Source organism: Malania oleifera, chromosome 3 (assembly GCF_029873635.1).
Source record: "Malania oleifera isolate guangnan ecotype guangnan chromosome 3, ASM2987363v1, whole genome shotgun sequence".
NCBI lineage: Eukaryota > Viridiplantae > Streptophyta > Magnoliopsida > Santalales > Ximeniaceae > Malania > Malania oleifera.
Genome location: NC_080419.1, coordinates 1,243,951 through 1,271,328, shown reverse-complemented (window position 1 = coordinate 1,271,328; position 27,378 = coordinate 1,243,951). Strand labels below are relative to the sequence as shown.

Below are 27,378 nucleotides of genomic sequence, written 5' to 3'. Positions count from 1 at the left end.
AACTGGTTTGGCCTCTTTCAAGTTTTGTGGAGTTTTGTTCTGGGTGCCTCTTGTTCTAATATTAAAGAAAAAGCGCTGAAACATCTGCTCTGGTGGCTTTTAGGTGCACAAAGGAATTTGGTGCACTCGTACAAATGATCTTCTTTTAGCTCTTAACTGCCTTTTGCATTGTATTCTCCTTTTCCATTTGTTACATTAGCTTCTGCTCTTCGCTATTTTTGGTTTTTCTCTCTTGTTCTTTCCTTTGGCTATTTGGCTGTTTGGCTCTTGCAAATTCTCAAAAAGGCAAAAGACACTAACCTCCCGTAAGATTTGGTAAAAAGACAAGAGCTTCTCTCTTGCCATTTTAAAAATTTGCACGTCTCTCCTAAGATTTGAATCTTCCCATTGATTTCCTCTGATGTTTGATTTTTATGACACTCGTTCAAAAGTTTTTCTTTTTGCCAGATATAAAGGGAGGTCTATGTTTTTTTATGACACTCCTTGTCGTTTTGTCAAATTTTAAGGAAGGTAAGTATTTTCTACTTGAATAAAACCAGCTCGTAAAAGTAAATACCCCTCTCAAGATATTTTTTATTATATTTTAGTCTCTGCCATTAATTAAGGAAGGAGTGGGACAAATTTCCACTTATGTTCTTTCTCTTCTCACTCTTCCTAGGCCATAAGGGCTCAATTTTGTTTGAAAAGATGAAAAGAAAATAAGAAAAAAATTATTTTTATTATATTTTTTTCTCTATATCAAATACTATTGAAAATAATAATTTATTTTAACACAATTATTTTTTTTAAAAAAAATAGGTGTTAATAATGTTTAAAATTAAATTTGTATTGTCTATTATGTATATATATTTCACTTTTGATATGACCAAACATGAAAGTGTCATTTCTCTCGTATATATATATATATTTTCTAATATTTTCCAACTTATAAAGGGAACCTAAATATTATATTAATTTAAAATTAAAATAAAATTATCAATTGATAATTAACAAATTTATATTTTTTAAAAACTTGACAACTCTTCTATTATTTCTCTAAAAAATCTTATAGTCAATAGTGTGCCCACAACTATTTGCTGAGAAGGGGGGGAGTCAAAAGACATTGTTGTTGTCTTTTGGTACATTATATCGAGCACCTTAAATTTAACTTTTTATTCAAAAAATAGAGTCTTTGACTTGAATTTATGTATGAGTGTATTTTCAAATTCATAAAAATCCACAATTTATATTCTAAGTTAAAACTTCGGATGTGATAATTCGAACCAAAGATCCAAATTTCATAACCTTAAAATCAACTGATGTTACAGAATCAATGGATGAGTTGTGATTATGGGTAAAATGTCAGTCGAACCAAGAGCTAACTAGTTCTCCTCGAAATGCATTGAGGCACAATAATTGATTAAACATCTAGAAACACTATTTCGGTATGGACCGGGATAGTGATACCAAATCGAGGGGTGTAAAAAAGTTTAATGCAATTATCTTAGTAAAACTTTCAATAAAAGATCCATAAAATTCATCGTGGATCTAACGTAATAATAGAAACATTTTAGTTGTTTAGTCTTTGATTTTGTATTGTATTCGGCTCAATCCTTTATACTATTTTAGTAAAAGATTGAGCCAAATTTAATTGTAATAGGTAACATTTAAGTATCATAAGAATTAAAAATAAAAATTAAAAATACATATTTAATTATTAATAATTTTAGAATATTTCACATTGTTTATTATCATTCTTGTAATGTGATGGTATATATATATATATATATATACATACTAGAGCAATTATAATCTATCAATTTATTTTTATTATTCCGATTATATATTTGTGAATGGTAACAAAGATAGATTATGATTGTTCACCATAAATCGGTGTAATTACTGTATATTCCTTAGAATAATTTAAAATGATAAAAAAAAATTCCCCAATCATTGAAAAACAACACTTTGAAAATTTTGCTGAACAACCGAGTTTGAACTTCGTAAAATGATTTTCTGTGCTGTGGGCAGTCCAAGTCAATAATGGAGAAAAATTGAACTTACGGTTGAAGTTCTCAGATAATGGAAGAAGAAGAAGAAGATCGACGGTGCTTCGACTGCCTTCAGCGCCAAATCGCCGCCAACTACTCCGACAAGCTCATCTTCTCTTATGGCATCACCGATTCCGCCCTTCCTTTTGGCACTAGCGCCGTCGTACAGGTCTATCTCTCTCTCTGCCGCTTTCTCTCTCTCTCTCTCTCTCTCTCTCGGCAAGCAATTATTGTTAGCATTGTTGATGCCTTGATTGCAGATGCCTAATACCAGCGGGGAGGTTTCGGCTGAGTTCGTGTTGATATATCGAGGGAGTCGTGAGAAAGATTGCTTAACCAAATACATGTGAGACTATGCGGTCTTTTCTAGCGTTTTCTCGTAATTTTTTTTTTTGGATGTTTGAATTTTGTGCAGTTCTGCTGTATAATCATAACTATCTTTCTTTTTGGAACCGGAAAAGAGTTTTTGATGTTTGTAAGGAAACATAAAATGGATGCACAACTGGATGTGAGGTTAACTCTTAAGTGATAAAATAATAATCACTTGCAGTTAGCATCCTTTTGATACTACAGAAACCTCGATTACCACTTGCAAAAGGATTTGGCGTACATAAACGTGTTTATATGACGTAAAAGTTGTTCTTACACTAATTGAATGAACTTTGTTTTAATATTTTAGTGATGAGTTTCAAGGAGAAGTCTGCGCTGGAAATTTGAGTGATGAAACCAGATCACATTCTTCACGGGATGAATCTGAGTGTTCGTCAAATGGTAGTAAGAAAGTGTCCATTGACGGATTAGGATATGAAGATTCTACCTGTGGCTGTAACTATTCTGGTTTTTTCTCTTGCTTAAGGACTACCACTGCTTTGGCCCCCGTTGCTTATGTTGGCACTTGTTCCTACTCTAACTTTGAAGAGCTTGCTGCCAATTTCTTGTCTGGATCTCTGGAAGATCACATATTGTGCTCGCTTAGTCTCCTGATTGAAGGAAAAGCTGCAGGACGGGATGGTGTAAATTTTCTTAATTTAATTGGGATACCAGCATTTAGTGAGAATAACTTACCCGGTTGCCTGAGGCATCCGAATATAGTTCCTGTTCTTGGGATGCTGAAATCATCTGGTTGCATAAATGTAGTGTTTCCAAGAAGCCCATTTACCTTGGAAAGTGTTCTATTTTATAGCCCTGGCGCTTTGAAGTCTGAGTGGCATATAAAATTTCTAATATATCAGCTACTTTCTGCCCTATCTTATATACATGGTCTAGGAGTTGCCCATGGCTATGTGTGCCCATCAAATGTGATGTTGAGCAATTCATGTTGGCTGTGGCTGCGCACTTTTGATAAGCCTCAGTCAAGAATTAAAGACCTGAAAATAGGTTGCTGCACTGATGGTTGTCCTACTCATGGTCTATATGCTGATTTGAAGCTCTCCTCATCCATAGATTGGCATTCTGCTTTTAATCAGTGGTGGAGGGGAGAGCTGAGTAATTTTGAGTATCTGCTTATCTTAAACAAATTAGCTGGGAGAAGGTGGGGAGACCATACATTTCATATGGTTATGCCATGGGTAATAGATTTTAGCTCAAAACCTGATGAGAGTTCTGAAGCAGGATGGCGGGATTTAAGCAAGAGCAAATGGCGGTTGGCAAAAGGTGATGAACAGTTGGACTTCACATACTCAACATCTGAAATCCCACATCATGTATCGGATGAGTGCCTTTCTGAACTGGCTGTCTGCAGTTACAAAGCTAGGAGGTTACCTTTGAGTGTTCTGCGCATGGCTGTTCGTTCAGTCTATGAGCCTAATGAGTACCCTTCAAACATGCAAAGACTTTACCAATGGACTCCTGATGAGTGCATCCCGGAGTTCTACTGTGACCCTCAAATCTTTTACTCACTAAATGCTGGTATGACAGATTTGGCAGTACCTTCATGGACAAGTAGTCCTGAGGAGTTCATCAAACTGCATCGAGACGCCTTAGAAAGCAATCGAGTCTCATCCCAAATCCATCATTGGATTGATATCACTTTTGGGTACAAAATGTCAGGTCGGGCAGCTGTTGATGCCAAGAATGTCATGTTGCCTTCTTCAGAGCCAACCGTGCCAAGGTCTGTGGGCCGTCGTCAGCTCTTCACTCAACCACACCCTGCTCGCTTAGGTGCTACCATAAAAATGCATGATAGCACCGATGAATTATCCATGCATCAAAGCCCAGTGAATGAAGTAATTTGTGAAAGATCCCTCCTTTGTGGAGCTGCTTTTTTGCAAAAATTCGAAGATACGTCTGCATTTTGTGAACATGCTTCACATTTGAATGCCCTGTACTGTGATCATCTGAAAAATGGCAAGGACGCGTCTGGTTTTGAAGAGCCGCCAAGTCGGTGTTTTAGGAAAAGTATATCTAGAACATCCGACAGTGGCAGTAGTTATGGGGTGCCATCTGATATTGATTTAAATAATTTTCTAGAGCATATTGAGGTGGATAATGAAACATCCATGGGATATCAAGATTTGTTGGTTTGGAATCAGAAATTAGCTTGTTCGAGGTCTCTTTCTGAAGACGTTGCCAAGGACATGTTTTCTGTTGGTTGTGTTTTAGCAGAACTTCATTTGAGGAGGCCCCTTTTTGATTCAACCTCATTGGACATGTACCTAGAGAATGGTGTCTTACCTGGATTGATGCAGCAACTTCCCCCTCACACTAAAGTCATGGTTGAAGCTTGTGTTAAAAAGGATTGGAGGAGGTATCAGTTTTAGGTCCCCCTTTCTTTTGATTACTTCATGGCTAGTTAAAGATCTTTGCTCATATTACATGTATTGATATTGGGTTGCTTTGAAATGATCATATATCCTATTTACTTTTATACAAGTTTCTAAGGCAATGCGTCCTTCTAATCTTCTATCTAATTTTTATTTTTCATTTTATTAATTTTCATAAATCAGGAGGCCTTCTGCCAAAAGTCTTTTGGAATCCCCATATTTTCCGGCCTCTGTCAGGTCGGCATACTTGTTTCTTGCCCCACTTCATGTTTTAGCTAAGGATAGGTCACGTCTTCGTTATGCTGCAAATTTTGCAAAACAAGGGGCTTTGAAAGCAATGGGAGCATTTGCAGCTGAAATGTGTGCTTCTTATTGCTTGCCGCTTGTGGTGACTCTTTTATCAGATGCTGAAGCCGAGTTGGCTTTCATATTGCTGAAAGAATTTTTAAAATGTTTGAAACCAACATCAATAAAAACATTGATCATCCCTGCCATCCAGAAGATTTTACAGGCTAGTTATGGACTCTGTTCATAATTCTTTTTACTTATTTACACATTTTCTTCTTTAAATTCCTATTATTTGGATATTTGTTTCAGGCTACAGGTTATTCACATTTGAAGGTCTCTCTTCTCCAAGACTCGTTTGTGCGGGAGTTATGGAAACAGATTGGTAAACAAGCTTATCTGGAAACAATACATCCTCTGGTCATCTCGAACTTGTATGTTGCTCCTCATAAGAGTTCTGCTGCTGCTGCCGCAGTGCTGCTTATTGGTTCTAGTGAAGAGCTTGGTGTCCCTGTTACAGTTCATCAGGTTAGATGAAGTATACAGTTATTTCTGCCATGATCTAATAGAAGGCATTTGGGTTTTTGTGTGCGTGCTTCTTATCAGTTTGTCATACTTAAATTGTTGAGTTTTGACTCTTGAACAGACAATCTTGCCTCTAATTCAATGTTTCGGGAGAGGACTTTGTGCTGATGGAATTGATGTGCTGGTTAGAATTGGTATTTTTGGTTTTCTGGGTTGTAGGACTGATTGTCTTTTCTGGAAATCAAAATGACATCTTCAGCTTATAAGCTACTTTTCTGCTTCAACATTTTAGGTGGTCTTTTTGGGGAGAACTTTGTTGTTAGACAGATTCTACCACTTCTGAAAAATGTTCTTGACTCCTGTATTGATGTTTCATATACGAAAAAGCCTGAGCCTATGCAGAACTGGAGTGCTCTAGCTTGTATTGATTATTTAATGGTGTTAGATGGTCTGGTTGCATTCTTGCCGAGGGAGGTAGTTGTGAAGGAGATGCTTCAAGTACTGGATTTGATCCTTGTTCTAACTTAATGTTGTCACTCCTAGTTTGAACTACTGAGCTATGCTTTATGTTTTAATAACATTTTTAATAATTACGCAGGACCAAAATTGCCTGCATGTTACAGTTCTCATGCGTTCCGATTTGGAATTGCCAGTGCTTCAGGTGCCCTTTTTTTTTTCTCTCGTGGTGTGCTTGTCAATGATTTGATTTTTTAGTAGCTTTTGTTATATTTATTTTTGTTCCATGTCTGACATGTCTTGGATATTAATAGTTATTTTTTTCAAGCTATAAAAGTTTGTTTAAAATGAATGACTTTTTTCAAGAAAAAAGACAGGAATATCAATGTATTTAGTTTTAATTTTGTGTTTCAATGATCTAGTTTGGGGAAGTGATATGCCATAAAAGCAACCCTACCTCAATTTGAAATTCCAAGAAGCTGTCTGCTTTTCTCATGGTGATTCACTTGAACCAGCTGTCACAATGCTTTCAAATGTGAAGCTGCAGCCTTCCTAAAATGCAGATATTTGTCAACTAGTTTATGCATAACAAACAATGAAAGACACACATGAAATTTTGGCAAACCTATTTGTATTTGCAATATCCCTTCTTGTTCCATAATCACTGTTTTAATCACTGTTTTTCCACTTTCTTGCATTTCACATACCAGCTAATTAATATTTAAAGTTCAATGCCCTCCTTGGCCAGGTTGCTGCTACAACTCTCATTGCAGTTTGTCAGCGTATTGGGCCTGAATTAACAGCATTGCATGTCTTGCCTCAGCTGAAAGGGTTCTTTGATGAGCTTGCTTTCTCCCAAGGCAGGGCAAATGAGTCTGGTTCCGTTGGCAGAAGCTCCAGGGTTTCTAAGCCTAAAGTAGATGAGGAATTTCAAATTGAGAGCCGCATGGACCTTGTGTGAGTGCTAGTAACATTTTATATCATTTACTTAAATTTCTTATTTGCATGATTAATTCTTGGTGTGTTTAGATTTTTCTAGGTATGGTATGTGTTGAGTCTGGCTGGAAATTTGCAGGTTGCTTCTGTATCGTTCTCTTGCATCAATCCTTGGGATAGAGCGACTTCGTCAATGTTGTGCCACATGGTTGCTTCTTGAACAGTTCCTTTTACGGTGTCATAACTGGAAAGTATGCTTTGTCAGTGCTTTCCAAGAGTAGTATGTATTTGTTGACATGAATATCAACACCTCACGTATCCAGAAATAAATTTGACATTCATATTTTGAAATTTTTGTGGTGCAGTGGGAACATACAGGAGAAACGTCTCGAAGTGGTACAGAAAGTATAAATGGAAAGAGGCCTGTTTTCAACAAGGGCTCAACATCTGATTATAGTCCTGCTAAATTGTTGCTCAATGGGGTTGGTTGGTCAATACCCCAATCACAAGGAAATAGAAGTGCCAAAAAGTTGATGTCTCAGAAGAAATTTTCTGACTACCAGAATCCAGTTGAAAGGCATGTTGCAACCTCAAGTTTTGGGAAACATGAACCCTGGTTTTGGTTCCCCAGTCCAGCTGCTAGCTGGGAAGGGCCTGGTTTTCTTGGACGTTTGGGTGGTCTAAAAGATGAACTTCCCTGGAAGATCAGAGCATCTGTTATTTATTCTGTCCGTGCACATCATGGAGCTGTAAGATCCCTAGCTGTTTGCCGAGATGAGTGCACAGTGTTCACTGCAGGAGTTGGTCCAGGATTTAAAGGAACTGTTCAGAAGTGGGATTTGACAAGAATTAATCATGTATCTGGCTATTATGGCCATGAAGAGGTTTGTTTCCTGTCTTTCCTGCCAAAATTTGAACTTCTGTGATAATTTGTGAGTACTATTTTCTGATTTGTTGAAGTTTGTTCAGTGGAAGGCAGTACATAGGAAGTACCCAATTGGTTTTTTTTCTCCTGCATTTTGGTAATATATCCCAATTTGCTTTACTAAAACTGAGGAAATAAAATTGTGCTCATTTGTTAATGTAGTCCGATTCTCAACCAGAACTGATCTTTGTGTGTGCAGTATGGCAGATAGCAGCTATAAAACTATGGTGTTTTGGTTCTAGATGCTGATGTCCTTATCTTGTAGTCCGATTGTTTTTCTGTGTGATGGTCATCCCATTTGTTAAGCGATAGTTTGTCCAGGTAATTGTCATCCCATTTGTTAAAGGGATAGAAAAAGTTAGGTTGTATAATGACCAGGAATCCTCTCTCTTTTTTTTTTCAATTGTTAGTTTGTAATAGTTTTCTACCTTGGTCCTGTTGTTTCCTTTTTTCCCCACAATTATTTGTTAAAAATATCAAATTTTCAAAATAATAATGGTGATACATAGTAAAACATCCTTTTTGATTCTAATTGAGTAATAATAGATTAGGTTTAGATGTTTTGCTTTTTACCCTTTATGTTGATTGTCTTGTGAAGGCAAGCCTTGACCCAACAGTCATGATGTTATACTCAAACCTGAGGGTCATAGGTTCAACTCACCAAAACAGCCTCTCCAAATGTGATGGTAAGGCTGCATATGCCTTGTCCTGTCCAAACCCTGATATGGTGTGGGAGCCTTGTGCACTTAATGTTTGTTCATTATTGATTGTCTTGACTGATCTGTTCACTTTGTAATAAAGTTCTTGTGACCATGGTTGGCTTGTTTCAAAAGGAGGTGTAGTTCATTTTATTTTTGGCCCCTGAAAAATAATTTAAAAAAAGAAATATAAAGAATAAATACTCACTTTATTGTCAGATTAAAGATCTATTATGTAACAGTTATGTTCATATTGCTTGTATAATTTTCAGGTGGTGAATGACATTTGTGTCCTGTCATCCAGTGGAAGAGTAGCTTCCTCTGATGGAACAGTGCATGTTTGGAACAGTCAAACAGGGAAGCTGATATCAGTGTTTGCTGAACCATCCTCAGATTCTGCAAATCTTGCAAGCCCTCTATCTTCTGCATCAAAGAGTAATTCTGAGCAGTCCAATATGCTGAGTTCCAATCCATTATCAAGTGGAATATTGACTAGTGCATTTGATGGGACCTTATACACTTGTATGCATCTGCTAGAATTTGCTGAGAAACTAGTAGTTGGCACTGGAAATGGGTCTCTGAGGTAAATATTTATTTTTAGATTGAAGATTCTCATACACATCTGAAGTGTATAGAAAATATTTGTTCTCAGCTTTCAAGGGTCTTATACCATGCAGATTTATTGACATTGCCAACAGTCAAAAGCTTCATCTTTGGAGGAGTGAATCTTTTGGGTTCCACTTTCCTTCTCTCATCTCTTCCATATGTTCATGTGGATCTGACAAAATGAAGACTGATGGAGCAGTGGCTTTCCCATCTTGGATTGCTGCTGGACTAAGTTCTGGTAATTGCAGGTTGCTTGATGCAAGGAGTGGCAATGTCATTGCCTCTTGGCGTGCTCATGATGGATACGTGACAAAGGTATTTTAAACTTCCTAGTAGTTCATTTTAGTTTGAAGTGGAGTTTAATTTGTTTTTTGTTGCCTGCAGTTGGCAGCACCTGAGGAACATTTGCTTGTGTCCAGCTCTCTTGACAGGACTTTACGTATTTGGGACTTGAGAAGGTGACACGAAGTTGTTCCATTTTCACATGCTTTATAGTTGGATCTTTAACTGTACTGAGTCTTGCCGAGTAAAGTTGTTCCAAGATGTAGAGAGAAAAATTGGTTAAGACAAAAAATTTGAATGGTTCATAACATACAATCTGTTTTAAAGATTAAGGGCAGAACATGAATTCTAGTCACTGGATGAGCTTTGGGGCCTAATTTTGTTGTTATACAATGATGCAACTCTGGACATTCACTTTAATTTGTAATGGTAATCGTCAATGGCATATCCTTCACTGTCAAAGGCAAATACTCTCTTGCTGTCTCTCTCACTGGACGTGTGTGTTTGTGCACATGCTTGCGAGGATGCGTGCATGCTCATTCTTCTTCTCATCAGTCCATCTTCTGGGAGTGTGACTGTTTTGTTTCTCTATATGCGGATTGATTTCTAGTGCCTAGTAAAATTTTAGGAGAGGCTGAAAAATTGGACAGGCAAAGAAGGAAAAATAATTGATATTTTCTGTTATTTCTTATCATGAGTATTTCCACATTAGGTTTATGGAAGCCTCTTTGTGTTGTAGCCTGCACTCCTAAATCAAATTTCTTAAATGTTTGTGTTATTTATATAATTTTTTAAAATTGTCGTATGGACATTTCTGATCTTATTTTAGGATATTATTAAGCTGATAAATTTCATTATAAGAAATTTTTTTCTTAGTATCTGATTAAATTATGTTAGTCTCAAATGGTTTAAAATAAAAGTGACACACTTGGCATCTCTTTTGAAATAGATTTTGCACTGTCAATTTCTTTTCATCTTCTCTCTCTCATCTAATTTCCTTATATGTTTTTTTTTTTTTTGGCAGGAATTCACCATCACAACCTGCTGTTTTCAGAGGCCATATAGATAGTGTATCTGGGTTCTCTATGTGGGGCCAAGATATTATTTCAATTTCCAGAAATAATATTGGACTTTCCTCTTTGGCTAGATCTGCAGATGAAGTACGTAAATGGGAGTGTTCTTTAAAGATTTTTAAGTACATTTTTTGTGTCAGTTGGAATATACTTTGTATGATGTTTTATGCGTCTTATTCGTTCATGCTTCAACCACAGTATTTTCTCCACAATGATTAGGAGTGCATTCTACTTGTTAAATATACAGTAGATCCTCTTATAATCTAAAAGCAAGGTGGAAAAGCATATTAATATTTATCAATGCCTTGTCAATCTATCATCCATTCTCTACAGTTGACCTTGCAGAGATTAGCATGGCATTTTTTTTATACCAAAAATTTATATTAGTTGAAGTGAACCTATTTTTGATGCAGCTGGTCCATTGCAGTCTGCAGGGCTAAGAGTTGGTTGGCCTTGTAAATGTTTTTGCAGTGCAGGTTTGAAGTTTTCCATTGTCAGTTCACTATATTTTGCACGCCCCTCCCTCAGGTGTAACAGTCTCCGCCAGGCCCAATTTCTGTGATGTTTTGTCCATTTGTGCTTTTTAAGCCACACGATTTTGCCCAATAAAAGGCGCTTCACAAGGTTGGGACCTAACCAACTGCATGGGCTGATAATTCTATTGATTTGGATCACCATTTCCCTAATCTTCCTGGATATCACAACAAATCAAGCTCATGAGGCAACAAGACTTCACTAAATCCTGTGTCACGATCCTCATACATTTAGTTAGTGCTCACCATGGTACTAGGGGTGGTAGAAAGTTCTCCAGGTGTTCGCCCAATAAATATTTTTATGTGCCATCCTCACTCTAGTAGGAGAGAACATCAAGATGTCTGTGGAGTCATACTCCGCTTGTTTACAAGAATGCCAACTGTACGGAAGTGGCAGTAGGCCACGCCAATATCCAAAGTTCAGCTGTGATACTTCCATGATTGAATTTGTGGTTCATCCATGATTCAATCATGACACCATGTGTGGTCTTCAATGTCCTCTAGGCTTGAATCCTGCATTGCTGTGCAGGTCATGAATGAAGGAATGTGAGATCATGAAACATCTCCTCCTTCCCCCCCGCTCCCTCACCTAAAAAACAAAAAAGAATCCCACATTCTCGTTGACTGAATGCCTATTGGCTCTCAAATACAGAAATTCCAGGTAACTCAAGTCACAATAACGCTATGAGTGTATTCTTTGAAGTCCAACTTCTTTAAACTATACTCAAACTCAAGAATCTAGGTCATTCGTGCATATACAAACCCAAGATCCTTGGATGGATTCAGAATGTGATAAAACCTTTTCTGAGCAAAACTCAAGCCAAAACCAATACATTCTAAGAAATTTTCAAATTGTGACCCATGTTCCTTGGGAAGACTAATTGGAATCCTGTGTTCATTGAAAAGTTAGCTGAATCACTTCTAAACTACTTATCTAGACTACACCGCATTGAAAGTCTGGAATAAAGATCTGTTTTTCTTCCTCCCACATCTCCCCTTACAAGCTTATGTAGAGATGATTTCATGCCCTTAAGAATGCTTCCACTCAAATGAGCTTCTGCCTTCCCATATACCACTCAAGCTTACAATTTGACAACAATCCCTAATGTTCAACCCACAGAAACTTAACCTTGTATGCCCATGAAAGGGCAGATCACTTCACAGTTTCACAATTATCTTTACCCTGTGTCCCTGCATTGCAACTGGAATGACTGGTCTTGCCGATTCTTATACGTAACAAACTCACGTTTGAATCTGCCTGTACTAAATTTTCTTTGTGAGAGTTTCACCCCTCTGTAGCCACTTGTACCTTGGTAGTAGTTGCTGATACTTTCATGACAGTCGAGCTATATCCACAAAATTTGTGATGCAGGGGCAGCATCAAGGATCTGCAGCCATGGGGAGAAATTAGAGGAAATTTAAAAGAAGGGGAAGTGAGGAGAAAGGAGATGCAAGGGGGAAATCTCATGTTTGCTTCAAACTCAAATTCATCGACCACTTACAACATGGCTTTCTCATACTATTTATAAGTAACCTCTAACACATGAAATTACATATTTACTCTAAAAATACATTAAATTACAAACATAACCTATTATACACACATATTACCAACAAGCCCCCAAATACACGGTCCTATACTTATTGAACCAAGCAGAAAATTAAATCTTTTGTGCTGATTTTTCCTAGTCTTTATTTGTTTCTTAGTTTTTCTTCCTCTGGTTTATTCCAGAATTTTGATGGGAGATTGTCTTATTCTCCTCTTTCTAAATTCTTCTCTTATTAATGAAATCTCTTATGTTGTTATTTAAAAATAAAAATAAAAATAAAAAAATAAAAAACACTACTAACTAACACAACAATCCCTTGACCCTGTTCTTAATTATTCTCCAACATGGATCTTCCCAAGGTCTTGCTTCTTGTAACTCAAGGTCAACTCAACATCTCCCGCATCTCGAATTTCCACCCACGTGCCAATGTTCAAAATTCAAGCTCAAGTGCTATTTAGCCCAGAAATAGGTGTTTGCTGATGAACTCAAACTCAAGTGCCCTCAGCAAAGTTGTATAGTAGCTACCTGCAAGGATAACGCATGGCCCCTTAGCAAATAGAATTCTGGTGCCATGTGGCAACTATATTCCAATGCCTTCAGGTGAAGATTAACACAAGGTCCTTCACCTATACTACCAACAAACGTCCTTCATCAATTCCTCAAAGTTTTTCTCTTTATGGTTTAGATTCCTATGGAAATACGGCCACAAGACCAACCCTGACAACCTCCTTTGTGGCTATAGATTAATGAAAATATATATGGCAAACGCTTCAGCAATTGTCTATTTTCCATTTATCCAATAATTCACTTTTGGCTATAAAATACAAATGGTGTGATTGTCTCCATTAATCATGTCAGCCAACAAAATAGGAGAAACTCTATAATCTTACTTCATACTTGTATCCAGGGTGCAGGAAAGTCGCAAGCATCTTGATTTCCTCAAGTAGCAGCGACAAATGAATAACTTGTCCAATTCAAACTAAAATATAACATTGACAAAAGGGACACAAGGACGAATGCACCAAACGCGGATTGACCAACCGTTCCCACTCAATGCCAAACAATTGTAGAGCTGATGCTAATAGTGTTAATCCAATTTCATCCGCGAAGGAGTGACCTGCTCTGATTCCAACTATGACCGTCTCAGCGTATAGTGGGAGATATTGCCCGCTTTGGCCCATTGAGCCTTATGATTTTGCTTCATAAACACATATTGGAGACCTAATCTATCCTTATATGTCCAAAATCTTCCTAGTACCTACTCGATACATGATCGATTTCCTTCAGTGTCATAGGCTGGTATATTCATGGCCATAAGGATCACCTTTACCCTAGTTCTCTTGGATAGTGGAATGAAAGCACGTCTATGAGGTGACAATACTCCATCACTGTCCAATTATATGAGGATACTAATAGATCCATTTAGTGGCCAAAGCTTAGTTGATGGGACAGCTCATGAAGTGCTTCTTTCAGGAAACTATTGTCTTAACTAGAATGGTCCCTAATAAAACTTACCTTAAAAAAATCAAGGGGTAATGCTCAGTTCTGACAAGCACCAAGGATCACTGTCACCCCCACAGCATAATCCTCATGTAAGCATATGTATACTCACACACACACACACATATATACAGCTGAAGTTCCATAGGCTAAAGCTCTTTGTAGAGTGTTGGTCAATTGCCACTTCGATTCAGTGATCAGGGATTATCTGATTGGTGCAAGGTGGCACCGCACAGTCGTAATCTAAGAGACAGCTGGTGTGCCTATCAACCGTTTTTCATTTAACAGTAATGCATGACACAATATTCTATAGTGCTTTCCTTGGGGCTGTGGCTTCCAAATGTTCCCAATCCCTCATGGAAGCTCTAAGAAACCCCCGTGGATGCCAAGAGCTTGTCCCCCATGAAGAGCTTTCCATGTCATTCTAACTTTGGTAAGAGTAGACATCAAGATGTCTATGGAGTCGACTCATTTATAATTATGAAAATGCCATTTGAATATCTATTGAGGATCACTAGTAGGCCACGGTAGCATCTAAGGTTTATCTATGACCCCTCCACGGCTAAATCCATGGTTCGTCAATAACCCAACCATGACATATGTGGGCTCCAACGACTCTCTTGGCTTGAATCCCCTATGAGTATATTCAAGTCGAATCGACATAGTGAGATAATCGAACTCAACTCAATTAAAAAATTTTGAGCTAAAACTTGATTCAAACATGTTCTATTTCAACTCGACTCATTGCAAGTTCTTAAAACTCTGGCTCAATTCAATTAAGCTCAATTTGATTATAAAACAGTATTAAGTACATGCATAAAAGGTGTATATGTAAAATATTACGTTTAAGATATATATTTTTTCACTTATATAATATAAAAATAATATAAATACAAGCTTGATTATGCTTGATTAGGTTTGCTAGTAGTATTGCAAAACTCGAACTCAACTCATCAAGCTACTTGAGTAGCTCAAGCTTTAGTTAAATTCAAGTAGAATCAAGCCAAGTCGAGTTATAGCCGGAGTAGCTTGCGAGTCACCTTGGCTCACTTACACCCCCACTGGCCTTACCTATACCTGCTGCAGGACCCTTCCTCCCCCTTCATTAAACCTTGGGTGGGGGGGCATTCTTTCTGGTCTTTCTCAAATGAGGGCTGGGTTGGTTTGAACCATTGGCTCAAACATGATTTGGAGGGTCCTAGCTGAGCCATGCATTCAATACAACCAGGATGACAAAAAGAAGGTGCTTTCCTGTGTTGTGCAAGTAATGATCAAAGGAATGTAAGACACTGACACTGCACTTCTCCCATGGGTGGGGTTTAAGGTGTTAGCTTTGATTATATTTAAACGCGGCAGTAGTAGCTGTAGGTTTTGGCACCCCCTTTTTATCAGAGATTAAAACTTCTACATCTTGTGACTGGACATTCAGCATATGGGATGGTGTAATGCTTTTACGGACATAATTTTTATTGTGTGCATGCTTCTTGTTCATAATTGGCATGTCCAACATATTGTAATGTGCCTCTGTTAAGTATGGCTTAGATACTATTCAGATGCACATAAATGCAATATTCGATTCTGCTTATGTTGGTCATAACTGTAATGGTGGTCATGGAATTGCTTCAAATATAATCTAGTTATTATGGGATACTGGGGATATTGCATAGAAAAGGATATGCATGTTCATTTTGGGCCCTTTGCGAATTATTATTTGGGTTCTTGTACTTACATGATTTTGATCATATCTACTACTATTGTAATGTTTTAATTGCTAAATGATGTGGTGTTATAATTATACACAAATATTATTTGTCATGTTATTTTTTGTAGAGTAATTTTTGTAGTAACTTCTTTTTTAGGTTAATTGAAATGACATGTAGAAATAGTATTAAAATATATTTGAATTGATTCATTAGATGGCATATCATATATTCAACTTTTTTTTCTTTTTATTTTGTGTTTTAACTTTTTGTGGGGGTGGAGAAGAGCAATGAAATCATGATTCATTAATTTGATATTGTAATTTAAAAAAAAAAAATTTAAATAAATAGTACACACTAAGTAAATGTGTGAATGCAATTTGGCAGGATGGGCAGCATCGGATTACACCTCAGAAACTCCATATGTCAGATCGCAGAATGAGAAATATGTCAGTATTAACAAGTATTGGTATTATGCCCTTCTCACGATTGTTTCTTGTTGGAACAGAGGATGGTCATATGAGAATATGCTGTTAGATGTCTTCATCTCCATTATGCAGCACTTGTCTCAGGAATGACATCTTTCATTCCACCAAAAATGCTTCCCATTTTATTGTAATTATCTGGGTGTAATATTCTTTTAGTTATGTGAAGAAAATAAATTGCGTTCTTGTTCCTTTTTTTCCTTTTTCTTTTTCTTTTGTTCGGGTTGTGTTTAACATCACCACTACTCTTCTTTTGTTTGGTATAAGCTTGGCATGCCAAATACTGATGAGATCTAAGATTGTCGAGTCATTCATGAAAAGCTCATCTCGTTTAAGGTTAAAACATGCCAGAGAATTACTTATTAGGAATTTGGGGTGTTATTAAACGGACGGGACACGGGTCACTTATTAGGAATTGACTCGTTTTGGCATTCCTATTCACTGATTCGCATCCTCATCCACTTTCCGAGGATAGTTCTTGACTGTGAGCTGGGATTGTGCTGTAGCAATGTGGATTTGGAAAAGAATACAAACAGATAAAAGAGTTTGAACAGCTTATCCCTCAAAATTATTTTTTTGACCGGTGTTGGAGGATAGTGATAAAAGAGTCTTTGAGGGTACAAAATTTGCAGCTATAGATTGCTGAATCTTGAGCCAAGATGACACTCAGGAAAAATTATTGGAAGGTTAAAAAAATATTTTGTTGCCATTATTTTTTGTTCTGGATTGTTTAGAATTTAGGTAAAAGACATTGACTTCTTTTGAGTTTGATAAAAAGACACTGACCTCCCTTGAGGTTTAAAAAAATTTAAGAGCCTTCTCTGAGGTTTTAAGAATTCCAGAGACATTTTCTGAGGTTTGTCAAAAAAATACAAATCTCTTGTACTCTATAAAAGGATAAAATATAGTCACTTCTCTCATGTTTAGCGAAAAGATAGAGATATCTTTTTTTAAGGTTTCAAAAATATCATAAATCTCTCTCAAGGTTTGTCAAAAAGATACAGATATTTAAAAAAAAAAAAAAAATTTTGTAAAATGTAAGGGGAGGTTTGTGTCTCTTTGGCAAATCTTGAGGGAGGTTTTTAAAATTCTTGAAAGAATTTTTTAAATCTTAGGGAGATTGTTTTTTTACTAAATTTCAAGGAAGGTTATTGTCTTTTATCCTTTACAAGAAAATAAGTTTTTTGAGGGGATGTTTGTTTCTTTTTGACAAATCTTAGGAGGGGATGTATGTAATATTTTTGAAACCTTAGTAAAGGTGTTTTGTATTTTTACCAAATCTGAGGAGAGGTCGTATCTTTTGTTGTTAGAATTTTGATGCAGATTCATTTTTCTCTTAAAAAAATAGCACTAACTGGTTTATGTTTGAGATTTTATCCAATATCTTAAAGGTTTGGATTAGCAAGTCCAATATCCAATCCATTGTCAAGCAGATTCAATTGTCCCAAAAGCTAAGTGATGAAAATTGAAGATGAACTAGGAAATTGAATGGAGGCTAAAGGGCAGACCACACCAATAAAATCTTATCTTGTAATTGAGAATTTATAATTTAAATTATGCGAATTTGTACCATAAAATTGTATCAAATTTTGCTTAAATCTGTATAAATTCAAGTCTAAGGTCTTTAATTCATGAATTGAGATTCCCCAACTTGGGTAAATTTAAAACATAAAATGAAAAAAATTATATTAGATTTCTTACAAATTCATGTGACATATGTTGGTTACTACCAAAATGATCTACTCTAATTCTTAACTTTGGTTTGAGAAAATCTCATTTTGGTTCTACACAACTAGACTTTTTCTTACCCTATTTTTAGATTTTGGCCTCTTGACCTTTTCCATTATGGCTGGAATCATAAGAAATTTAAAAAACACAATCTTGATAAGCCAACTATACATGAACATACATGTATATTTATGTTCATATCCATATAATATATATATATATATATATATATATATATACATATATATATCAAAATAATATTAATTTCATGATATAATTGAAATATATATATACAATAATAAAATATACGAAGCATAACATTATTATTTTATATTTATCATTATATCTGATAATAATAAAATATTATAATAATATGTAAAATATAGAAGCAGATTATAGTGTAATAATATTATTGTGGCATTATTACTGATTTATTATATTATTATATATATTAAATCATAAAATAAAATAAAACATTGTATTATATTATTTACAATGAAATGTAATATTTATAGTGTAATAATAAGAAGATATAATGGAAACGAAAAATATAAAAAAAAACATATATAACAACAACAATAAGGATATTAATATTAAAAAAAATTAAATACCATATATTAAATAATGATTAATTTATCATTTTATAATTTTAATAATAAAATAAATTAGCAATTAATTTATAATGATATTATATATCTAATAAATTTCATGAAAATTTCAATTTATAGCAATATAAGTAATAAATTAATGACTTTTATATCTATACCAAATAACAAATAGCATTTGGTGGTTGTGTCTAAGAGCGTATATTTTAGTTTGTGTTTCGCGATTAGTGAGGTTGTCATAATTTCCCTAACCGTGATTGAGACAGCTTTAACGTTTGCAGAGGCTGCAGAACCCTAACCGTAATCCCTTCGAACCATATTCTGTTTCCCAGCTCGCCGCCCCTGCTTGGCCGGAGACGTCGAGACTAGAGGAGTCTGATACTCTGTAATTCAGCTCGCAGGTCTATAATTCTTGCAGCTTCGTTCAATCGTTCGTGTTCTTCGTCGAATCCATCGAGGCTTTGACTCTTCGGGCTGCAGTAAGTCCATTCCCTTTTCTCCTTCCCTCCCTCCTTTTCGCCCTTTGCCTGCCACTCACCACTGCCCGTTGGTAATGTCCTTTAAAAAAAATAATAAAATAAAAAATTGGCGGGTGAACTTGCGAGGGACGGCGGCACAACGATGGCCGGATGTCCGATGGTCACTGCCTCACTACTGCTCTCTTGCTTTCATTTTGTTTTTTTGTGGTAAATTGTTGATCAAAATATTCGATTTAATGGTTCTTTAGTACTCTAATTCATATATAGTTGATGATTATGCAATTGATAATTTTGAATGAATGATGACTATATTTCACTTTTAAAATTTAAATTGAATTATTTCAATATTTATTATTTTAAAAGAAAAACATACTTAAATATAAATGTTTTTTATATTAATTTGTTAAGGATCTGTTTGGGAAGTAAGAAGTCCCTTCGACATCTCTTCATCTTCAAAGAATTCTAGATGCGAGAACGTGTAGACAAGAGGCTGATCTTTGAATAGGAAAAATAGTGCATCCGCGAGGTCCTAAATGGATTGGCTTATTAGAAAAAAACCTTGTTCTTTGGAAGATCTATCTCATGTCTGGTATTGCATTGTTCCACTCTGCAAGAATTCCAATTTTTTACCGGATTATATTAGCAACTTGGAATGTAGGGACTCTTACGAGTAAAAGTATGGAAATAGTGAAACTTATATTTAGAAGGAAAATTAATTTAATTTGCCTTCAAGAGATTAAATGGGAAAAGGAGAAAGTTAGAGAAATTGAAAAATTAATATTTAAACTTTGGCATTTTGGAAAAGAGAAACATAAAAATGGGGTGGGAATTATTATAGACAAAGATCTAAATGATAATGTAGTAAGTGTAAAAAGAATAAGGCATAGGATCATCAAAATTAGGATCGTTCTAGGCTTAGGGATAGTGAATGTTATTAGTGCGTATGCTCCCCAATAGGCATAGTAGAAAATCTTAAAAGACAAATTTGGGAAGATTTGGATAGTATTTTACAAGGGATACCAACGTTTGAAAAGACATTCATAGGAGCTAATTTGAATAGACACATTGGAAAGAATAATATAAACTAGGAAAGGATACATGGAGGACATGAATATGAAGATAAAAATGAGGCTAATGATACAATTTTAGATTTTTCCATGTTTTACGATTTGTTTATATTGAATACTTACTTTATAAAAAGAGAAGAACACTTAATAACTTTCAACAATGAGCATAAAAAAAGTCAAATAGATTTCTTCTTAACTAGGAACGGGGATCGTCTATCTTGTAAGGACTGTAAAGTTATCCTAGGTGAAAGTTTAGCTATACAATATAGAGTCCTAATATTAGATTACATGTTAAAAAATGGAAGAGAAAGAATAACATAAATCAAAACAAGAGGACTAGATGGTGGAGTTTAAAGGGAATAATATAGTAAAATTCAAAAATAAAATTTTCAAAGAGTGATTGGACAGCAAGGGGTAAGGTACATGCAAATATTGTTTGGAATAAAATGGTTAGCTTTATCGTAAGGATAACAAAAGAGATTTTAGTTAAGTCCAAAATAAAATACTCGAGTAATAAAGAAAGTTGGTAGTGGGATCAAGAATTCTAAAAAATCCGTTAAGACAAATGGAGGAGTGCGTCAAGCGTGTGTGATAGTAGAATACCCTTAAAACAAAAGATTTTTTTTTATAAGACGGCTATAAGGCTGACTATGCTTTAATGTTGGGCAACTAAAAAAATATATACAGAAGTAAAAGTTGCTAGAAAGCGAATCTTGAGGTGGATGAGAGTAATATAACATTAAAAGATAAATTAGGGAGAATAAACACATACTCAATAATTTAGGCATGCACTGGTCAAAGAAAAGATAAGGGAGGAGTGACTTAGATGGTTTTGGAATTTGAAGCATAGGTCTAGTAGAGCACCTCTGAGTAGGGGTGAGTTAGTTATTATTTTTTAGTGTTTTAAAACGCGCCCTAAGGTGCGCCTCAAGGCTTTTTGGGCTTAAAACGCCCTAAGGTGTAAGTGGAAAGATGAAAAGCATAAAATGCATACGCCTCAAGGGAGAAGGCGTACGCCTTAGGGGGAAAAACTCACCTTTTAGGCCTCAAATTGGAAGGCGTACGCATTTCGGGCTGGCCTGATTTAAAACATTAAAAAAAAAAAAAAAGGGTTACGTAGAGCCTATCATCTGAATCTAAAATCTAAAACCCCTTTACTCGACAACCGCCTCCAACGATTCGTCCAAGCTTCTCGTCCATCTCTGACGACTCCACGATTGCTTCCGAAGATTCCTCCAAGCTTCTTGTCTTTCCGACGAGTCAAGGGTCCCTTCCAAGCTTTGATCTGCCTCCGACGACTCCTTTGAGCCTCTCATCTCTTTGCAACGACCCTCTACATCCTCTCCTCTTCGAGATTTTATCTTAGTCTAAGGTCTTTGTTTCAGATTTCAATTTTCAGTTTTAAGTTCTTGCTTCAAGATTTTATCTCAATCTGAGGTCTTTAATTTGGCTTTTTCTCTTCTTTTTGTAAACTTATGACTTATTTTTAACATGCATTGTTTAAGTTTGTTAGCTAAAATTAGCCTATATGATACTTAAGAAATATGTTTTTATTTTTTTCTCCATTATTCTAAAATTTTTCTTATTTTTTTACTATATATAATTTTTTTTATTATTTATTTAAAAAATACAGTCCCAAAATGCTTACCCCTCGCCTTGCCTTGCGGAGGGTAAAACGCCTCACCTTATGCCTTCGCCTTTTAAAACATTGGTTTTTGGCATGAAAGGGGATAGAAGTAGTCCTAAAATAATATGGAATGAGGTAGTGAGGAAGGATTTAATAGTCTTTAATATATTTGAGAAAAACACTCTCGATCAAGGATTTAATACCCTTTAATATAATTGAGGAAAATACTCTCGATCGGATGAATTGGAGAAAAAGAATTCATCTAGCTAACCCCACCTAGTGAGACTTAAGGCTTGTTGTTGTTATTGTTGTATTTCCACCGTGTTGTATTCTTTTTTTTTTTTAAAATTTGGTCGGTCTCTTATCCATGTCCTGTATTAGTGTTGGTCATGGCCTTTTTCATGCATATTTGATTGAAGTAGAAATTAGTTACTTACTGCATTAATCCTTTTAGATTATGATATTATTTTTGCATGCTTTGTATGCACACACAGACACACGCAATGTTGATGTTAGCCGTTTTGACTGTTGGTCGTAGGTTAGAGGTCAGACCAACTTTCATCGGGTCAACGATCAGTCCGGATTGAAAACCAAGTTTCTAAGCAATATGGTGAAGTAAAATTCCTTCCAGGCTTGCTTTTAGAAAATCATCCATCAAACTGTCACAGAGGTCCTGAAAAAAATGCTGTTATAAATCCATTAGTCTCAGTTGCTTGATCTCTTTTCATTTGGAACCTTGCTCTTCTAACCTCATCTTCCTTTAAAAGGGCTCTCGAACGGAGCAGGGTTGTCTTCAGAGATTGGGACCAATCCAACTGCTCAATCACAGCTCTGCCCTCACCCATTTTTCAAAGACAAATCCCTATATAAGTCAGAGATTTTCTTCCCATGTTTGATTTTAAAAATCATCCTTCAAAGTTCCCTTGATTCTTGAAAAAAATGCCATTGTAATCCATCAAGCCTAATTTATCTCTTCCGTTTCAAATGCTGCTCAATCATGGCTCTACCCTCATCGTCTTTCAAAAACAAATCTCTATAAAATCAGTGATCATCTCTGCTATAAAGTCGGGGTTCTTCATCACCTCACTCAAGTCATTCTCTAGTTCTTTAATATAATTCCTACTACTCTCTCCACTAGCCACTCTATGGAAAAGCCTCGTGTTACAGAGTCCCCTTCCTCTTTCTTTCTAGCCTTCTACCTCAGTTAGCCTCTTCTCTCACGAGAACTTCCTCATACTCATTAACATATGGAACTCTTCTATCCACCAAATCCTCTTCTACTTATTTAATGTGCCTAACTTTCTAATTCCTTAATCAAACTGTGAAAATCAGAATGAGACAACCACAACTTCCTGACCAAAAAAGAAAAGGGTCCCATCTCGCTGAATCAGAGTCGAACACTAAGTGACAATTGTCAGTAACCACTATAGGGAGCACCTCCTTGATAAGACTGGAAAAGCATCCTTGCACTTTGCGGTGACCAGATCACACACTCTACTAAAGTATCAAATCCACCCATGTTGGTTGTAATCTTGAAGCCCCAACTTCTTGTTAGGTTACCGAACAACAATATATCTCCACACCAAATAGGAGAACATAACCCATAAACTGCAACTAGTTCCTTCTGTAAAGCCAAAAAAAAAGGGGGATTTTATTTCCTCGTACAGAATTCAAGGCTTGGACAATTAGGCCCATAATTAGAAGAAAATTACACTGACCTTTACCTGTAACGCTAAATGGGCAAACCTTTTCCACCATACTGGCAAACCTAGCATCATTCAAATAAAAAGAATGCCCCCTGAGGAACCACTAGGAGCTAACCAAATCCTATCCTTAAACCCAGAGTCCCAAATATTTTTAAAATTGACTCTTATTTAGACCCTTGTAACATAACTATATCAGAGGAAGCCTTGCTAATAACCTCTTTAACTTTATAATGCTTAACAAAACCGCCAATCCCTTAATACTCCAGCTGATCGGTCTTATCCTTAAACAGTTAGCCCTTACTTTCCTTTCCTCTCCTACCCTTCACACTCTCAAGTAAATAATGATAGATGCTAGCTTTTGTAGTTTTTTCTCTGCCAATCAGAAGTTGTAGCCATATAGGAGTCACAGCAACCCTAACTCCGGAACAATCTAGCTAACAGCTAGCAAGTCCTGTGGGGGTTTCAGTTGCCCATCTCATCACCTGGTAGTTCTATTGTTACAATTTCTCCTCTATAACTAAACATCCTTTGGCATAGAAGGTAATCCAGTTCAATGGTTGCTCCAAGGAGACCTTTGCCAGAGTTGACGTCATCCAGTTGAGCACGTAAAAACTCATTCGCAGTTTTTGAATGGACAAGGAAGGATTAAGATATGGATGACCTCAAAGATTTTCCGAAGGCTAGGATCCCATTTGCCAAATGACTCACTTTTTTCTGTAGAAGCCCCTATTTTATCAAGCCATGCTGATCAGAATAGAAGGGACCATCAAGAGCACCATTTGCCGTTTGCCTGTCTCCTCCCCTCCAACCTTTTTTCCTTTTCATCACCAGCGGGCACTTCATAAAAGATAGAAGATTCAGCCAAATGGATTAAAGAAACTGCAGGGGAACAAATATTCTCATGAATCCAAATCTTGTCCAGTAAAAGATTATTTACATTTACTTTTTAGGCAATTATAAAATGGATTGTCCTTAAACTTGGAGAACTTGTAAGAATCAAGAATAGCAACTAACTGGACTTCCGCTACTGCTTCATGACTCTGATTATCCCAAATTCCTGCCTCAAAAACACCAGATTTTTGTCCTCTGATCCATACCAGAACGGCACTTGCTTTCCTCCCAAAGCTTTGGTAGCTTGCTGGAATCATAATCGATAACTGAGTGCCATATTTCTTCCACTGCATCATGAATGATGCCACAGTATTTCAGAGTCTACTCTCTACAGGCCCAGTGTCTTTTAGAACACCAGATGAGCCATTTTTTCAAAATTCAAAATCAATTCTTCGATAATGTTGTGGTAAGAGTCTCTCTCCCTCAAGTTTCTGCTACCTGAAGTTTTGCTGATGCAAACCCGCTGGTTTCAGGACAAAACATTATCTTCTACCAAATTATTCAAACCACAATATTCAATCAGAGACTGCCTTTAAGATTCTGTCCACTCGTATTGATTGCTTCATTTTCCTTAAGATTACCATTAAACAGATCCTCCAAAGATTTTAATAAATGTTGCCACACCAAGTTGACAATCTGATGAAAAGGGGTCTTTGCACAGTTAACAAGTGATTTCTGTGTGAAGGGGAAGAGGACACTTAAAAATTTACTTCTACATTGGAAATGTGTGAAGTATGGAATCTGATCCATGAAACATTGGGTATTAAGTGGGTAGTGGCAGGAGAGGTTCAAGATTGTTACTTGGTTGGGCCCAATTTGCATGAGAAGGGAAACACTCTCTGGGATGTTATACCTTCGGTACTTCTTTGGCTGTTGGGGCTTAGAGTGTGGAGATTTCTCTGGAGAAAATAAATCTGTGTCATATTTTTTGGATGCAGGACTCTTTTTTGTTAGAGCGGGGCTCTTCTATCTATTCATTGATGACATGTTTTGATTTCTAATTGATTTCTCTTTGTACATGGTTGTCTCCCACATGGAGATGTATTAATACATATGTTTTTATTTGGTCAAAGACCTATTAATACATTTGTTTTAGTTTGTTTAAAAATAAAAGCTCCATGCACGCATGCAATTTGGCAATGGATAATGGTTACTTAGCATAATTAGCATTTTTTTTTTTTAGGCACAGCTCATGGTTGCTCAGTAGCATTGACTTGACATGATTACTAGGTGGTGGTCCCAGAGTCAAACTGGGTTCAAGGATAATGGATTAGCAACCCCACAGAAAACATTGCAAACAACAAACTGTAAACCTCAAGGAGTTTGAAAACTTGTGATTTGCTTCCAATTAATGGCATCGGGAGAGTTGGATGTTCACCATGATGACAGTGGTGTGCAGATCACATGTTTCACCGAAGTCTTTGATGAGATTACCCTCCACTTTCAGATCATACGGCTTCAAAAACAGGTAATATACCTTCTTTGGAAAAAAAAAAAACATGGTTGGAGAGTTTGTATATTAATTCTGTCTACTCAGCTGATTTGATGATGTTGTAGATATATGCTTGGATTGGTTGCAACTCCACCAAATTTGGACATTTATATGCAGCTGCACCTACTCGGCCAGTAAGTTTAAGGGAATTTTTTTTTCTGTGACCCTTGCATCATTTCTACTTTCCAATATAGTTCCTTCAGGGCAATTTTTTTTTTTTTTTTTGTAAAAAAAAAATTCTGATGAACTTGGTATCTGTCATCTCAATTTAATCATGATTACAAGAAACTTCAAGGATTGTAATGAAGAAATTAGCCATAGACAGCCTTGCCATACTTTCATATGGTTCGGTCAGCATCATGGTTATATTTTAAAAGAAAAGTTTTAATTACTAATGTTAATAGAGTTAGTATTTTTTTTTTTTAACGATTTACCTTCATCGGAACTTTCATGCATTGCTGCTTGATGCACAGAACAACATGGTGAGTGTTACTTCCATACTCGGGGGAGCTTCTGATAATACGGGGTCTGGCATTGCGAGGCGATTAGGTATATTATGATTTTTGCTTAATTATTCTTAAGATAATCTTGTTCTGCTTCATGGGCTGACATGCCACATTATTCAGTGCTGAAGACTGGTCTTAACATAATTCTGGCTTGCAATATCCCAAAGAACAGCCCCATGCTTGAGGTGATCCTTTCTTTTGTTCTTTATATATATATATGGTGGTGGTGGGGAAAGTGTTGGGGGTCCAAATACAAATTCTATGTTTGTTTACGGTTGGTGATGTTTATAACTTGGTACATATTTCTTTGATTAGTTCAATATTTGCATGCTGTTTGTAGGCAAATGCTGAGAAAAAGCTGGTGCAGAAGCTAGTTAGTTTGGGCTACACCAAGGAGAGGTCTGAGGGGACATTATAGTGCTGCTGGGCTCCAGAAACATACTGTATGTGAAGGAAACATAGTTTATTGTCATTCTTTGAGCTTGCAAAAATATACACCTTTCGATAATGGGTCTATGGTGCCCCTCTTTAAGTTAACCTTCCCCCCTTTCCGAAATTGGTGAATCAATGAACAATGTTAACAAGACATAACGCAGTATGTGCATTATGAATAGGAGATTTTATTCTTGCTTAAATGGTTATGATTTGAGAGAGCGAAATGGTAAATGAGGTGCCTGTACATTTTCTGAATTTTTCTTTAATTTTGTGATATGCATTTTACAGAATCTTTGGAAGCCCCCAACACCTCAATTTGTAATTTTTACTTTCATGAAGTGGCGGGTTTTCAAACCAACTTCGCCGCCTCATGGTGTGGAATTGGAGTTGAATAGTGCGTACTAAAACAATTGTTTAGGTCACAAATCATTAATCATATAGTTTTACTCATCTTATTTGTAAAAAATGTGTGAAATCAAAAACCATCACACTAGCC

General features: G+C 36.2%; 2 protein-coding genes across 6 annotated transcripts; both read left to right on the top strand.

Moving 5' to 3' along the window:
* Nucleotides 1-1,894: 1,894 nt before the first annotated feature.
* Nucleotides 1,895-16,538, top strand: LOC131151680 (protein GFS12). The gene is made up of 16 exons (XM_058103015.1): nt 1,895-2,199; nt 2,291-2,376; nt 2,710-4,776; nt 4,976-5,303; nt 5,390-5,605; nt 5,724-5,796; nt 5,895-6,100; nt 6,201-6,263; nt 6,807-7,015; nt 7,134-7,245; nt 7,360-7,878; nt 8,890-9,200; nt 9,295-9,538; nt 9,608-9,681; nt 10,530-10,665; nt 16,249-16,538. The coding sequence occupies exons 1-16, from the start codon at nt 2,062-2,064 to the stop codon at nt 16,396-16,398; spliced, it is 4,932 nt and encodes a 1,643-aa protein (XP_057958998.1). The 5' UTR covers nt 1,895-2,061; the 3' UTR covers nt 16,399-16,538.
* LOC131151681 (uncharacterized) lies at nt 16,249-27,082 on the top strand. 5 transcript variants are annotated; one of them, XM_058103021.1, is made up of 6 exons: nt 16,249-19,158; nt 25,633-25,917; nt 26,007-26,075; nt 26,415-26,490; nt 26,568-26,632; nt 26,788-27,082. In XM_058103021.1, the coding sequence occupies exons 2-6, from the start codon at nt 25,801-25,803 to the stop codon at nt 26,863-26,865; spliced, it is 405 nt and encodes a 134-aa protein (XP_057959004.1). In that variant the 5' UTR covers nt 16,249-19,158; nt 25,633-25,800; the 3' UTR covers nt 26,866-27,082. The 5 variants fall into 5 exon arrangements, with proteins under 5 accessions (XP_057959004.1, XP_057959003.1, XP_057958999.1 ...); XM_058103020.1 differs by having other exon boundaries at nt 18,833-19,158; nt 25,680-25,917; XM_058103016.1 differs by having other exon boundaries at nt 18,879-19,158; nt 26,568-27,082.
* The last annotated feature ends 296 nt before the right edge of the window (nt 27,083-27,378 follow it).